This window comes from Phasianus colchicus, chromosome 1 (genome assembly GCF_987193195.1).
Source record: "Phasianus colchicus chromosome 1, bPhaCol1.hap1.1, whole genome shotgun sequence".
NCBI classification, from domain to species: Eukaryota; Metazoa; Chordata; class Aves; order Galliformes; family Phasianidae; genus Phasianus; species Phasianus colchicus.
Genome location: NC_143436.1, coordinates 173,119,469 through 173,135,882, shown reverse-complemented (window position 1 = coordinate 173,135,882; position 16,414 = coordinate 173,119,469). Strand labels below are relative to the sequence as shown.

Here is a 16,414-nt window from a genome sequence, read left to right as displayed (position 1 = left end):
TCATTGGTAAGGAAAGGGACACTTCCTGTCAGTTGTGGCTATATATAACAGTATAGCCATACATCACATTTCCACTGCATGTTCAGTATCCACAGAACAGGACTGCTCTTGATCTAAACATTTTCCGTAGTAATGCTTGTTGGGGCAGGATCCTATTACCATGCTGGAATTCCTTTTTTTCAGCTAGTAGAGCAGCAGAGGCCGTACCAGTGCCCCAGAACAACCCCTGGCATTTTGATTTACTGACAGCATCTGGCAACCTTACACTGTGGGGGATGAGAACTGCAAAACTGGAGAATAACTGTACACTGAATAGTTAAGAATCACTCTGCCTTTTCTTTCATCCATCAATGAAACTGATTTTCTACAGAGTAGGGAATTAAATCCATTCCTCCTAAGAGTCATAGGCCATCACACTCTTCATTACACTATCCTCTTCTCTATGAAGCCAGATTATAATGCTTTGGAGAGGAAGAAGGTTATTTCTTCTCTGACATTTCCTTGTTGAAGTTTTACAGTTCTGTACTAGGATATGGAAAGTGGTTAGAGTATATAAACTGTCGAGCAACAAAGAAAATGTATGATGAATGTATGATATCACTAAGAATACAAAGTAACAATTCTTGGTCATTATTCAGAGGAATTAAGTTGTATCATCTGATCTATTGGACAGAAAAATGCAAGATGATCACTGTTGTCCCTTTCGGCTGAAAGTAATGAACTGTAGCTCATGAAATTACCAAGAGAGATCAAATACAAAAGTAGATCAGGTCATCTCAATGTTGAATGGGCTCTTGGACCTTGGTCAAATATGATTCACTTGTTTCTAATAACAGCAGTAGAAATTAAATATGTTTATCCACTTGAGGGGAAAACAAAACAAAACAAAACAAACAAACAAACAAAAAAAAAAAAAACAAAAAAAACAAAAAAACAAACAGCCCACACCTTTAAATCCTTTCTCAAAAGACCATATGTTCATGTGAACTCTTGCTCTTCAAAATGTATGCCCTACTCCTTACATTTATTTTGCTACAGTTCAGAGCATAAGTGGAAAGTGGAGATGGAGCTAGCAGAGAGCTTTATAACAATACTTACACTCTGGAATTTTTCTTACGAGCAGTTAATACTCATTTAAATAAGTATTTAGTCTATGAAACTGGTTAAACACTTATCAAAAACATTTTACAATGCAAGGAGTTAAAAAAATATCCACTTCTGCAGAATTGGTGGCATAAGTATCTCATTTGCTACTAAGCAGAGTGTATCTGACATGGTGATCATTAAGATAATAAATGTGGAGATAAAAACACATTTTCAATTACTTTTCAGAGCTCTTGCCTTGAGCAGGAATATGTTTTCCTACTAGATGTTTATGTTGGAGACTGGGACTCATACAATCAGTAACGTGAATCTGCATGCATTCTCTAGCAGAACTGGGAATGGAGAGCACTTGGTCCAGTGTTCAAGTTTAGAAAATATTTAAGATAAATCAAACAGGTTTCACACATGACTTGGCATTGTACATCATTTGATATACCATTATGAAATAAATACTCTTCAAAAAACATAAAAGCAACCATTCTTCTTAGAGCACAACCTCTTCTGTTTATATCTATAAGCCTCAATCATATCAGATGTGTTGCTTAAATTTAGTCATCCTGTACTCATGTAAAATGTAACAACTTTATTTTTCATCACTATTTATCATGCTGTTATTTATCAGGGAGAGAGCATTTTCAGTGGGTGTAACAGTTTAAAGACCTTGCACACTGATATACAATTAGAGGCAAAGAGCATAGCCTTTTGAAAAATATGAGATGTACGCATTATTTTTTTTTCTGAATACTGAAAGTGAAGCAGATGTCTTAGCAGTTTGCCCATCCTGAGCACTCTTTGGTGAATTTTCAACAATCTTTTGTGAATTTTACACTATGATATCACCTGTTGTAAATAATAACCATCCATTTAATCAGTACATCACTCAGAGAGCCTCAAATAGGCAATAAACAGTAAGTTTTATTCTAGGAACATCTATCACACAAGAGATATTCCCAAGAAAAAGGAAGGCAGGCAAGAATGCCAGAAGGCCTCCGTAGGTCAACTAGGAGCTCGTGAACTTACTTAAGCACAAAAAGAAGGTCTACAGAGAGTGGAAGCAGGAATGAATGACCTGGGAGGAATACAAAGAAGCTGTCTGAGCAGCGAGTGTCCGGGTAAAGAAAGCTAAAACTCAGAAAGAATTACATGTAGCCAGGGACATTAAGAGGAGCAAGAATAAATTCTATATGTATATCAGTGATAAAAGGAAGGACAGGGAAGATGTGGGCCCTCTCTGGAAGGAAAATGGAGACCTGGTCACAAGGGATATGGAGAAGGCTGAGGTGCTCAATGACTTCTTTGCCTCAGTCTTCACCAGCAAGGGCTCTAGCCCAAGCTGCAGAAAGGAAAGGGAGAAGGAAGATCCACCTGCTGTAAGTGAAGATCAACTTTGTGACAGTCTAAAGAACCTGAAGGTACACAAGACCATGGGATCCAGGAATATCTGTCCACAGTTTCTGAGAGAACTGGCAGATGAATTTGTCAAGCCACTGTCCGTCATATTCAAAAGGTCTGATGAAGTTCCCACTGGTTGGAAAAGGGGAAACATAACGTCCATTTACAAGAACAGAACAAAAGATTATCCAAGGAACTGCAGGCCAGTCAGTCTCACCTCTGTGCCTGGTAAGATCATGGGGCAGATCCTCCTGAAGGCCCTAATAAGGCATATGAAAAATAAAGATGAGGTGATTGGTGGTAACCATTGGCTTCACCAAGAGCAAGTCATGCCTGACAAACTCGGAGGCCTTTTATGATGGAGATACAGTGTCAGTAGACAAAGGAATAACAACTGACGTCATCTACCTGGACTTGTGCAAAGTGTTAGACACTGTTCCTTGTGATGTCCTGGTTGCAAATTGGAGAAAAATGGATTTGATGGATGGACCACTTGTTGGATAAGGAACTGGCTGGATGGTCGCACTCAGAGAGCTGCACTCAATGGCTCAGTGTCAAAGTGGAGACTGGTGATGAGTGGCATTCCTCAGGGATTAGTGCTGGGACCAGTGTTATTTGCTATCTTTGTAGGTGACATAGACAGTGGGATCAAGTGCACCCTCAGCAAGTTTGCAGATGAAGCCAAGCTGAGTGGTGCAGTTGTCAAGGTAGAGGGAAGGGATGCCATCCAGAGGGACCTAGACAGGCTTCAGAAGTGGGCCCGTGTCAACCTCACGAAGTTCAATAAGGACAAGTGCAAGGTCCTGCACCTGGGTTGGGGAAATCCCAAGCACAAATACAGGGAGGAGAATGGCTTGAGAGCAGACCTGAGGAGAAGGATTTGGGAGTGTTGATTGATGAGAGATTCAACATGACCGTCAATGTCCTCTTACAGTCCAGAAGACCAACTGTATCCTGGCTTGCATGAAGAGAAATGTGATCAGCAGGTCAAGGGAGATGATTCTGCCTCCCTGCTCTGCTCTCATGAGATCCCACCTGGAATGCTGTGTCCAATTCTGGGTCCCCCAACATAAGGACACAGAGCTGTTGGAGAGGGTCCAGAGGAGGGGACAGATTTAGACTAGATATTAGTAAGAAATTCTTTACTGTGAGTGTGGTGAGACACTGGAACAGGTTGCACAGTGAAGTTCTGAATGCCCCCTACATAGAAACATTCAAGGCCAGGGTAGATGGGGCTTTAAGCAACCTGGTCTAGTGGGAGGTGTCCCTGCCCATAGCAGGAGGGTTGGAATAGGTGATCTTAAAGTCTCTTCCAACCCAAACCATTCTATGGTTCTATGATTCTATGAAACTCTCACCCTTTGATTCAAAGGAGTTGGTTAAAATGGCTTCTTACGCAGCTTGAGATACTGCAGTGATTCAAAGAAGGTAAGATGCATCTAAAATATTAGCATAGTGATTTGATAAAAGAGAAATACAGGAAAGCTGTATATTAGAAAAACCTGTATTGAAACATTTAGGAAAATGAAAGCAAAAGTCTTGTATCAAAATGTTCTGGTTATGTTTGGAATCCTCTCAACCCACACTCAGAGCTGGGGAACCCTATTGCAGGTGTCTGAAGGAAGTAAGTTACACTTGCATTGCTTGGTTCGTTACATCATTTTACATACGTTGTTTTGATTGTCTACCAAAACTGAGGCTCTTTAAAAGTACAGGATAGTTATCTGGGTGCAACATTGCATATGCAATAATAAAAAAAAAAATTAGCTGCAGAGCCAAAGATAGTGCTTTATGAACTGTGATGATTATGATTGGCATGCAAGCTCTAATTGGGAGAGCGATAGATGCACATTAACATAGATGCGTTCATCTTGGAATCTGATTACCATAAGCAGAAACTATCTGGGATTAAATAATTATAATATCTTCTAATTAATATTAGTGCTTTGGAAACATGCATTTTCAGTGAATTACTTGCTTTGCTACCTGGAATGGTGGAATGCTGGAATGACTTTATATTCCAGTCACTTTATGATGAGAAAACCTTGCCCATCCACCAACTTTAAATGACATCTCTTCCCACACATTTGAGCCTTTTTCTCTTTCAGGCAACACGTCAAAATTTCTTTTATTGTGTAGATTTCCAAGAATTCGCAGTCAGAAACCTTCTGTGATAGGAGGAGGCTGTTGTGCCTGTTGATCACGTCTTTGCTTGTCTCTGCCTCTGATTAGCTCACATTTATACGCTTGTGGATAATCATCAGATGACATAAATAAGAGTTTCCTATGTTGCTCTATACAAATGGCAGGGCTGCCATAGGAACAGCTGCAGTTTGGGGACAGTAACCAGATACTTGATGGCTGTTTCCTATTTTCTTCCAGCCAAAAGGATCTTGGCAGTTCAGAGACTGCTTCCATATATATGGGGTAGATGGTGACAGGGAACTCGAAACAGCAAAAGTACAATGCTGATGAGAGCAGCCAGTAAAAATGGGCTTGTTATCTTGGATGTGACAAGATCTTTGAGACAGATGCTAAGAAATGCTTTCATTTCTTTTCAGCTGTGGTTTCCTTGCATTTGAAACCATTTGTAATGCAAATATTTCATCTTTAGAAGCAATGCTGTTGTATTATGGATTTACGTTGAATACATAGGAAATGTGACATGTTACATGATTTCGCAAAGAAAGACTGCTTTATTGGAAGAAATTTCAAGCAGTGCTAATAGAAAGTCCATGAAATAGGTGAGAAAATGAATATATCTAATGTTACATGATCGTATTATGCCATTCAGTTTTAATTTCTAATCAAGTTGCACTTGTGATTTTTTAGATAAAAAAAACTAAAATCTTGTTCTTCAGCAATTTTTCTCCCTAATTTCAAATAATACTTTCCATGCAGTCCTGTCCTCTAGTTTTGCATGGTACATAAAATTTTCTTGGAGATGGTAACTTCTTACTGAAAAATAGGCAAAGACTAAATAAAATAAAACTTAACACTGTACAAACAATATTAAGTATTAGAGGTGATTTGCCTTTTTGAAAAATATTATAGTAAAATAACTGTTAAGGATTAAAAACAAATAAATAAATAAAAAGGAAAAAAAAAAAAAAAAAAAAAACAAGACTGCCTGAGCCATGGAGGAGAAAAAAAAATTAGCTGCAATCTTTTGTTTGCTCTTATTCTGGTCTGACTTCTTCTCATAGCAGAAGATTCATGAGCAAATTAAGCATCTTTTACATTGTTCAGCCTGAAACCCATCAAGTACAGAAGAAAAGAAGCCTAATTTGTTACCTTAAATATTTTGCTGAAATAAATAATAAAAATAAAGTTACCTTTGAAAACGCAACAATTTTCAAAGAGATTGTTGCTAAGTACAAGGAGTTCATTACAAAATCCATGAGGTTCCACCAATCATGAATGTAGTCCTGTAGTCCACCATCCCACATCTGTTTAATTTCACCCCAGATAAAGCCTGTAAATAGAACATAATTCATTAAGCATGAACACTAAATAAAAACGTCTGCAACTATTCTAGACACTTATCTCACACTAGATTGAACTTCCTTACTTTAACATAGGGAAGGTGGATGAGTGCTCTAAATTACATATCTAATCAGGTGAAATTTTATTTTTCAATTACTGTTTCTGGAATTAACTTTTCAGGAAAAAATAACTAATCTGCTTGTACAAGGGAATTTTCTTTGGCTTTCTTCAATCCCCTTTTCCATCATATCCTAATAAGTATAACGAAGGTCTCAAAACCAGTCACTACTGCCAACCCTGTTCTCATTATCTACCACAATAGAGTTCAACTGGAGATTGCAGGAGCCAAGCCAACTCATTAATTCATTTAAATTGAAACAAACACTGTAAGGGATAGAATTTCTATTGTTTGCTGCCAAAGCTGAAGTAAAGTCTGCCTTTCCTATAGGAAAGAACAGTTTCTTTACATCAAAAATATTTTGCTGATTTCTTTCTTTGGGGTCTAAAGGAATAGAAACTCTGTTCAGGTGTGCAAAACAGTGGGAAATCTTGCAAGTTGTCTGACACGACCTCAATTCAACAGCTTCAGAAACAACTGTGTGGAGACTCCTGAGTGCTGCAAACTGTAAAATCTCTCTGAAGAGCCTACTCCAAATATTGTATTTACTGTATGGATTCATATTGCATACATACAAAATGTGATTTATTACATATGTTTGCAAAGAAGAGCTGCTTTGCTCTGCATTATATGGAATGATAAAACACATAAACAACAATGCCTCTAAAGGCATACTGCATATTGCCAACAGATCTTTTTGTAATGCCAGTAGAGTTTTTACATTTTTTCTGTTAATTATTTGCTTAAGAGAATTTCCTGCTTTCGTGCTCATTGAAGAGACATTTACAGCAATTAAGGCCATCCTATAACATATGGATGTTGAGATACAGTTAATGCATCATGGCTTTCCTTCAGCTGCTAATCATATGTTCTTTTAGAAAGTATCGAACAGATTTCATGCAGGATCCACATCACTTTAAGTCACAGCTTAGCTGACTTTGAACCTTGAAGTTTTGTCTCAGTGTTGACTGTAAGAATAAAGGAGGTCAAATGGGAGGGTACAGTTTGATTGTGTAGTGTTTTGGATTAAGTCATTTTGTCTCCTGATTGCTTTTCAAAGGAAAAATTCCCTTCTTCTCTACCTTGTCCCATCAGATCTCAGACACTTATTCCCATGTTGTTTCTGCAAGTTATCATCAGAAATCAGGAGCCTCAGAAGAATCTGAATAATCTAATAGATCCAGCAACTTTTATTTTCATACTGTTCTTTTTCAAACACATCATCATCACTATTTAACCTGCCTGCATAATTGTAGGAACATCCATTACATGTCCACTGCTCCTACTTTTTGCCCAAGCACCATCACAGTGGGAATATACCTTCACAGATTTACTAGGCAGGCTCATAAATGTCTGCCAGTTGCAGCCTGTGCAAAGCCTTAACCATCTACTTTTCAAAGGGCTGCACACTCCTGTCACAGAGTACAAACAAGACTATAGAAGATCTGGTTCTCCCCTCCAGAGTACCCTCCGGCATTCAACATGTAGTCCGTGTACTTGCAAATATTCTTGCTTGGTCTTTTGCTATGCTTTAGGCACAACATCTTGAGAATCATCAGGTCATAAAAGCAGTGGTTTTGTGGGCTGTAATGTACTCATCACATTTCAAACACTGCTTTGAATTGGTCCTGCTCAAACCGCGGAACAGCACGTAAAATTCAGTGTGCCACAGGAGCCTGTGGTCGTGCTCAGAAGAGACCTGGAGCCAAAGACTTGCAACAGAGGTATGATCCCTAAGCCTTGTTGTTAATGAACAGAACCTTGCCAATTTTTATTAAGCGACCTTGACACTGGGATGACTCCTGTCACTCAGAAGGCAGACTGCTGCATGGATAAAAAGCTTCCAAATGTAATAAAATAAAATAAAATAAAATAAAATAAAATAAAATAAAATAAAATAAAATGATAATAATAAAAAAAGCTTTATATAAATAGAATACAATGACATAACTAGACAAAACCTTTTCTAATTCATTGCAGTTAAATATTTCCTTTAAAATATGCTTAGAGGAGGAGTAGGTTGGGCTGATCAATAAAATAAATACTTAAAGGCTGTAAGTTCATTAAAGCCTTCTGCTGAAGTACTCCATGATTTACAACTGCCAAAGACATGAACTGTCATAAATGCAACAGGGCTATTCTCTGTAAAACTGTTGTTCAGCATCACATACTTTGGTAGCACTGATGGAAATATAGAATTATGTACAGACTGAAAAATAAATGCTGTCTAATGCTTTGGCATAGATCTTTTGTTTTGTGAATGAAAAGCCACACTCTTATTCCAACCAGTTCCTTCTTCTCTGAACATGAAATATATTTATAAAGTTGATGTTAAGAGAAATACTGACCTATAAAAGATTGCTAGTGGAACAGAGCAGTGCAGAAGTTGTTTGTCAGTGAAAAATTGTGAATATAGTTTGATATCGTAATATTGGTGATTTTATTTTATTTTATTGGTCCAAGGCTACATATCAGTTCTATTCTGATGCAGGGATTGCTTTTTTTAAGCAAATGATTTTGGAAATCCTACATTATTTTTGGCTATGCTGGAGATTTGATATATTAGTCATTCTTGACATCCAAAGATGTAAGTGAGAACTCTTTAAATAAACACAGTTACCGAAATTTTATGGGACTCCAGAGAAGCTGACTCTAACTGACTGTAATGGAGCAGATTGTCTCCATTAAGTGATAATTAAGTGAAAATATTGTTCTTTCCTGTTCAGCAGCTGACACAAAGCAGATTCACTGTGGCTGGGGATGAGATTTTTCTGACCTAATTTTAATTGTCTACAATGCAAACAGCTCCATCTGAGGTAACCTCCTTGGATTCCCTTTAAATTCAATGGAGAGAGAGGGCATCTGGCACAGATACAGACTCTGGACTACAGAGATCTACATTTAATCAGATGAATCCTAGTCTCACAGTCTACTCCTAATGTAGAAATTAGGGAAAGAGCTGATTAGGAGCTCTTCAGTGAAGTGGAATTCATTTAGATTCAGTATTTTTGAAAAATGTCACTGTTTTTGAGCAGTTTCCATGCTTTGAGGCTCAAAGTCTGGGTCATGACTTTAAAGACTTTCAGACCCATGGTACTGAAATGGGATTTGGAGGCATGAGATTCTGTACCATGTGTTGGTACTTTTCTGCTTTTAACACTGCTTTTGGTGTCAGGTGTTCAGGTTTGAGATGAATATTCCAGCAAGTGGATTCTATGCTTGTGACAAGCATGTGTTTATATCCATATGTGAACAATAGCATTTCCCCGGCATATCAGATACCTAATATTCTCTTTGAATGAGAATCTTGGGAGATACAAAGTCCTAAGATGAATTGTCAAAATCCATAGCTCCATGTCAATGACACCATGAGTTCAGTCTTTGGAGATAGGATAGGTATCCTGATGGGTATTGAAATAATGAATGCTGGAAGAACTGGAATGTTCTGTAAGTCCTCCCAAATGCACATGGAGGGTTATCTTAGAAAAGTTTAGAGTCTTTCTGCAAAACTAAAGATTTCTTCAAGGCTTAGTAAGCCTACATGATGGTTCTACACTGGGTAAGGAGCCTCCAAGATTCCAAACTGCGTGGTTGCAAGTTAATTTGTAGTCACACATCCAGAGATCTTGAAATGCTGTTGTAGATCATAATAAGGAACTTTTTGCAAGAGTGAGAAGTCAGCAGGGAGAAGCCAGCTCTTTTCTTCACAGAGTCTGACACATACCAATTTTGTTTTCTTATATTCACTGGTAAAATCAGATAGCAGCTAGGAAAATTGATGTATTTTTTTTAAAGAAAGAGACACATAGAGATCAAGGAAATTTTCTCTGTGACCTTGCATACTCTCCCTTTCTATTTGGAATACGTAAGAGTAGCTGGACACAACCTGACTTTATTATCTGAGGAGTCCAGTCCACATCATCCTGTTTTTATCATTTATTTCCACATAAATTATCAACACTATGCAGCTATTCCACCTCATTAATCAAGGGTTTAAAACAAGATGCTGAAGACATTGAAACATTTATTGTTGTTGCTTATAGCTTAAAAGCTAAGAAAGAGAAATAATAGAATGGATATTTTGAAACAGGTTGGCACTATGCAAATTAATGTGACTTAGTATCTTATCGTTTTAATGGAATGAAATAGACTTCAATACAGGGCAGGAATCCTGCAGACCACATGAGGATTTGGGAATTACAAGCAGCATGGAGACATTTTGTGAAGCACTGTGAAATATTACACAAGTAAGCTGATCGACATAACTTGGCTGTAGCACAGTTTGATTGATAATTCAGCTTGATTGTGAAAGAAAGTTATGATAATATTCTGAACTTTGTTTTTAAAAAGATTTGTGGATTCCTAGCTAATTTTGCCCTTACTTTTCCTATGAAAGGTTTAGAGCTCTGTGCTATTTTTTTCCGTACCATTTAGAGATAGGAAGAAGAAGACTCTTCAGAGTCAGTCTCTGCATGCCAAGTACAACAACAGCCTTTCAGTATGTTTTCACTGGGCTGTGAAAGTAGTTTGCTGACAAACTCAACTTTTCTCTGCAAATTACTCTAGAGTTTTTACAGGTACAAGAAGTGAGACAAGATGCTAAAGATCTAATGCTCTCAGAAACAAGGGGAGGTCATTCCAGGGAATTCAGTGAGCTTTAATAAGGCTTGAAATCTCTCTTCTGTTTTACACACGATCTGACAAACTGATTTCTACTGAAGACATATGATGGTGGCAAGAGGAACAGTGAGTTCTTCTGGTGTAATTCTAGGGCATATTTTGTTAATGAAATACAGCTATTGCAATGAAACATGCATGAATTTGCATGAATTCAAAAGCAACCAGGGTGGGTTTTTTGTTTTGTTGTTTTTTGTTGTTTTATTTTGTTTTTTACACAAGGGCTTGTAACAATAAGACAAGGTCTAAGGGCTTTAAACTGAAATAGCATGTATTTCAATTAGATATAAGGAAGAAATTTTTCACTATGAGAGTGATGAGGCACTGGCACAGAGAAATTGGGGCTGCCCCATCCCTGAAGGTGTTCAAGGCCAGGTTGGATGGGGTTTTGAGGACCCTGATTAAGTGAGAAATGTCCCTGCCTATAGCAGGGAGGTTGGAACTAGATGATTTTTAATGTCCCTTCCAATCCAAACTATTGTATGAAATGGGCATTTGTGGAGCATTTCTGAGACCTGTATAAGGTCAAGGCATAAGCTGGGAATGGCATAGCCAGAGGTGCTGTTCTCCCAGCTCTCTTCTCAGGACAGTGATACTCAAGCAACCTGAATCTGGGATTACTGCCAGTTTAAATTATTTGTACACGCATCTCAACACTGAGAATACTTCATATCTAAAATCAGTTTACTCTTCGTACTCACTTTCTTAGCTGCACAATTCAACTTCCCCACAGTGTGGAAGCAATGAAAATGAGCTTCTCTAATAACTCTGGAGTACAGACAAAAGGTAAAGAAAAATATAAAGAATAAGGAGCATTCAAGTTCCACTCTATCAAAGCTGAATCCATTCAGTGCTGATTATTTATCAACAGTACATTTACTCATGCATTCAAGGAAAATTATAATTTCCAAGAAACACTGATCACCTGCAAAGGAAACTAGTCTAAGCACAACATTACTATGGCATTATATATATATACACACACATATTTTACATGCAAATATGAGGGATGCTCCGAAAGTAATGCATCCTATTTTTATAATATTGTCCCATGACATCAGAGGCAGATGTTGGTGGTACAGAAGTAGAAGATGAACCTTCCTGCCAATATTTGTTTACATTTTGTTGCCTTGTGACAGATGGCAGCACAGGATCTGTCTGACAGAATGGCATCTGACATGGAAGTGCATATGAAACAAAGGTCTTCCAGGCTGAAAAAATTGCACCCAATGGCATTCATTGAGGCTTGCTAAATTTTTACAGAGATCATACAGTGGATGTGAGCACAGTGAGGTGTTGGCAATATTTTTCTAGAAACAATGCTGTCATAGCAAATGTCACCCACAGTGGTGCAGATTTTCTTGAGCATGGCATACAGGATCCTTTACATCACTGGCAAAAAATGCATAGCTGTGACTATGGTGAAAAATAGTTCTGTGATAGGGCAAATATTCTCGACATTCAGAATTGAACAGCCTCTTGAGTTTTTTGGATTAGTTTCATCAAATATCACATTGTTCAGCTGCTTGAGTATTTATTCAGAAATTTGTCTATATAAGTGAGATAGCTGATCCCTTTACCTAGTATCTTAAATGACAAGAGGTCTGACTTTGTGTGGTTCACACAGAAATAAACTGCAACCCTGGATCAACTGCCATGTTCAGTATGAGCTGGCCAAAGGGACCAATAAAGTTGCTCATCCAAACTGTTCGTCTTCTGCGTACCTAAGCCTATCATATCAGTGGACTGTACACAGAGATGATGTAGTTGTCACAGTCTCAAGGAACATGGAAGACTGTATTGTTGGGATAGATCATGTGCTTAAGCAGAAGTGCCTAGTGTCATGTTAGATGTCCTGGGGTTATCAAAGCTGCCTCTTCGTGTATTGTTAAAAAAGGTATAGGCTTCCTGTAGGTCATTTATCATAGGTACATCCAAAAAATATTAGATTTTCAAAGACTTCAAAATTTATGTCAGTTTCCACTTTGTAGGCATCTGAGCTGCTTTCTTATAATGTTGACTTTGATTTAACCATTTCATGACCAAACTTGCTAAATGCCCTGAGTTTAGAGTAAGGGATTATGGACAGATACTTCAGTATGGAGATACAATACAAAAATTCTGCACATTTCTATGTTTGAATTCTGCTCTAAAATGATGTTGTACAGAGAAACTTATCCATCCAAATGCATAGGTCCATTTTTTCAAGTACTTTTGCATGAGGGTCTATAAATCTGTTTAAGGAAAAAAATATATTCACATTTACTACTTGCACATCTGTTAAGCTCTCCAAGTTTACACAAGGAGTGGACCATGCATAATGCTGCGCATTAATCTCCATGACTTCAATGAAACTTTCTGGCAAGCATTCATTGAAGTTGATTTAATTCTTTCTTAGTTTCACAAAAATATTGTGGAGAGGGTAAAAAGCAAGGCTTACATCTTATTAACAAAGATAGCATTAATTTGTAAAACAATATGTATCCTAGAAGTAGAGTCCTGCAATCTGATACTTATTAACATGTTGTATCCACAAATATCTATATATACTTTATTATTCCCAGTACAAGCTGCATTTTCTTGGTGTTGCTAGAATAGTATGATGAATACTCCTATCATGGAGTTAGTAAAAAGAGATAAAGTTTTCAAGTATGTTCAAGATCCACCAAGTAATACAAAGAATAAATTAATGTATAACTTGTCTATGAAGCACAAAAAGCCCTTTGTAGCACTTCTCAAAAGCACTCACAGCCCTGCATAGAGAAGCTTGGCATCATGTGAATCTCTAGACAAGTCCACAAGAGGATATTTAGGAATGTCTGAAACAATTTATCCCCGTCTCCAATATTAATGAGCATGTAAGAATTTGGAGATCTCTTGAGAACTCTCCTAACTAAGAAGAGTACTAGGTCAAGAATAATGCTGTGTGGGAAAACATTCACCTTCTTGATAAAGGGGAAACTGAAGAAGAAGGAGGTAAAAAAAGAAAACCAACCAAACAATAAAATAAAATAAAACAAAACCCAGCAACAAGAATAACAGAAAAACAATCAATAAGAAACCCTCACAGTCTATAGCACCTTTAGTGGGGGATCTAGAAGGAAGCAAATTCATAAAAGCTGGGCCTTATGCACACACTGTTTTATCCTGATCAAGTAAATAATTTTAGCCATACCTAGTGATGATTCCAGTGTAGAGGAATGTATCCCTGCCATTGGCAGAGAGGTTAAAATTAAATGAGCTTTAAAGGTTTCTTCCAAGCAAAAGCGTTCTATGATTCTGTGATTCTGTGATCCTTAAGCTATGTGATTATGAAGTCCAAATATGAAATATTTGATTTTTAGAGGAGTAGGCACAATGTTATTTCACTGAAAATGGGACTGAGGCCGAAAAGAATCTCAGGATACTGCCAAAACCCATTTCCATCAGCAATCAGCAAAATCAGATCACATTTAATATCTTTTTATACTTGAATACTTGTCTTTACATGATTATTTGATACTATCATATAAAATCAGAGTTCTCATATATAAATGAGAAGTTAAGCTAATATAAGTGTATTCAAATTGAGCGTTCAATTTATCTTTGTTGTTAGCCTGTGTTGAGCAGTAGTTTGTAATAAATAGCCTTGTGTGGTCATTATGTGCATTATCCCTTGTGTTTGAATTTGCATTCCAGCTTTGTTAGGTATTGTCCTCCACTGTACCATATTTCTCACTGTTGGTTATGTACTGTTTCACTTTGCTGGCTGTATTAGCCTTTATATCTGTTCCCTGGAACTTTTCAATTTGTATAATTACATTTCTTACACATTTTTTTCTAACAAATTTAGAAGATGATGTGTGTTGCCACCTTTATGACTCCTTCATCTGAAGTGTCTTGCTATGCAATCAGTTTGGATGAGCATTGTGTTCAGTACTAACAATACTGTACATTCCCATATATTCTTCATAACAGTTTGTTGACACAAACACAACAACATGCTCCACAGATTCCTACAGTCTAATAATTCATATAACCTACTGGCAGAAAGAAAAGGATGGGAAAAATATTGTTCCAGAGACCCAGTAATAATGTATTACTGCTCCAGGCACTACTTTGAATAAAATAGTTGCAATGCCCATAAAAGAGTAAAAGCATCATGAAAACAAATTTGCCTTAAAAATTGTGCTTTTTTGCTACAGTCATTCCAAACAACTGCCAAGGAGCTTTTTAGCCCCATCTTCTAAGCACCAGAAATATAGAAACTGTTGTTGGCTTTCTTCTCTGAATAATACAGCATTCTCTGGTGAGTCAAATGCCCAGAGGACTCAGGGGACATTTATTGTGGCTACTGCTTGAGCTTAGAACAGATATGGGGAAGTCTATAGGGACTAGTAATATCTGTATATGAGCTACTTTAAAGGCACTTAGGCTCATTTCCACTTTGCATCACTGTCAGCGCACTCAAAGGCAATGCAGGGACTGGATGGGAAATTTGATGGTGCAAAATGTTCTTCCTCACTTTTTTATAACATGGGTTTGTTGTTTTCTGTCCTGTTTTTTTTCAGTGGTGATAGATTCTCAAGGATAGGAGACAAGAGTATGTTTCTGCAGTGTGAAACATCTGGCATGCTTGGAAAATCTGAATTATCAGCTGCTAAGAAGAAAATAAAATTTTTACTAGCAAAAGCTTATTTCACATTTTCTTAGATTCAAGGAAAGGCAATTCCAGTTCTTCTTATTCACAGATTTTTCCACAACTCTTTCTTAAAGCTATAATGTTTGTTGGCCTTGTTATACTGACTTATTGCTCCACAGATAATCTCCACATACTTTACACTGCTTGCGTAATCTTCTAATCATGTGAAAGACAAAATTAATGCAGAAGTTTCCTTAAGAGACTTTTAAAATGTAAAATCGATAGTCTCCATGGAAATGTAGCCCAATACATGTTTTTTACTCTGAACCTCCTACTCTAGTGACACTTCTAATATGTGCTAATTATGCATATTCAATTTTCTTTTACATAGTAGTAGACAAATAGGAAGTGCTGTTTAACTGTTGGAGACCTTAGGTCATTATGGACAACTTATTAAAGTCTATGCAATATATGTATGCTGAAATTCCTTTGGAAGACAAGCCTAGAAAGTAAAGCTCCTCTTCCTCTCCATTTTTAGAGACACAGCTATTAAAATGCAAATTACATGTGGAGGCATTTTAATGGAAAGAAGGACAAACAAAGACCTCCATTGTTTAAAATGTTAATAGTTTTGACATGCTGTAGCTACTCTAGGATAACCTTTGCTTTGGGAAAATGATTTACTTTGGCACGTTCCCAAGTTCAGAGTAAAACTAAATCCTTGTGCCGTATTAGTTTCATCTCAGACTTCAACATTTTTCATTTGCATCCATAAAATGCAAAGATATCTATGTACTTTTCAGATAGGATCAAGAGTGCTGTACATACTCTTTTAGGCAGACTAAATTGTGGTCTAGAATCTAACCTTAGCTTATTGATAGGAACATAATAGAAATATTTAATTTATTAAAAAATCTCTACACCACAATCTTTATATATGTGAATTGCAGCCAAACGCTCAACATGAAACCGGATGCCTCATGGAACCACTAAGAACCACAAGGGATCACTGTGTA

The 16,414-nt window shown here is 37.2% G+C and overlaps 1 protein-coding gene across 4 annotated transcripts in view; it reads right to left on the bottom strand.

Annotated features, from left to right (window-relative positions):
- TRPC4 (transient receptor potential cation channel subfamily C member 4) overlaps nucleotides 1-16,414 on the bottom strand; it is a 143,955-nt gene that overhangs the window by 20,571 nt on the left and 106,970 nt on the right. For all 4 annotated transcript variants that reach the window (XM_031615761.2, XM_090132757.1, XM_090132764.1 and 1 more), the window contains one exon: nucleotides 5,832-5,971. In XM_031615761.2, coding sequence (XP_031471621.2) covers nucleotides 5,832-5,971 — 140 coding nt within the window. The remainder of the gene's footprint in view (nucleotides 1-5,831; nucleotides 5,972-16,414) is intronic.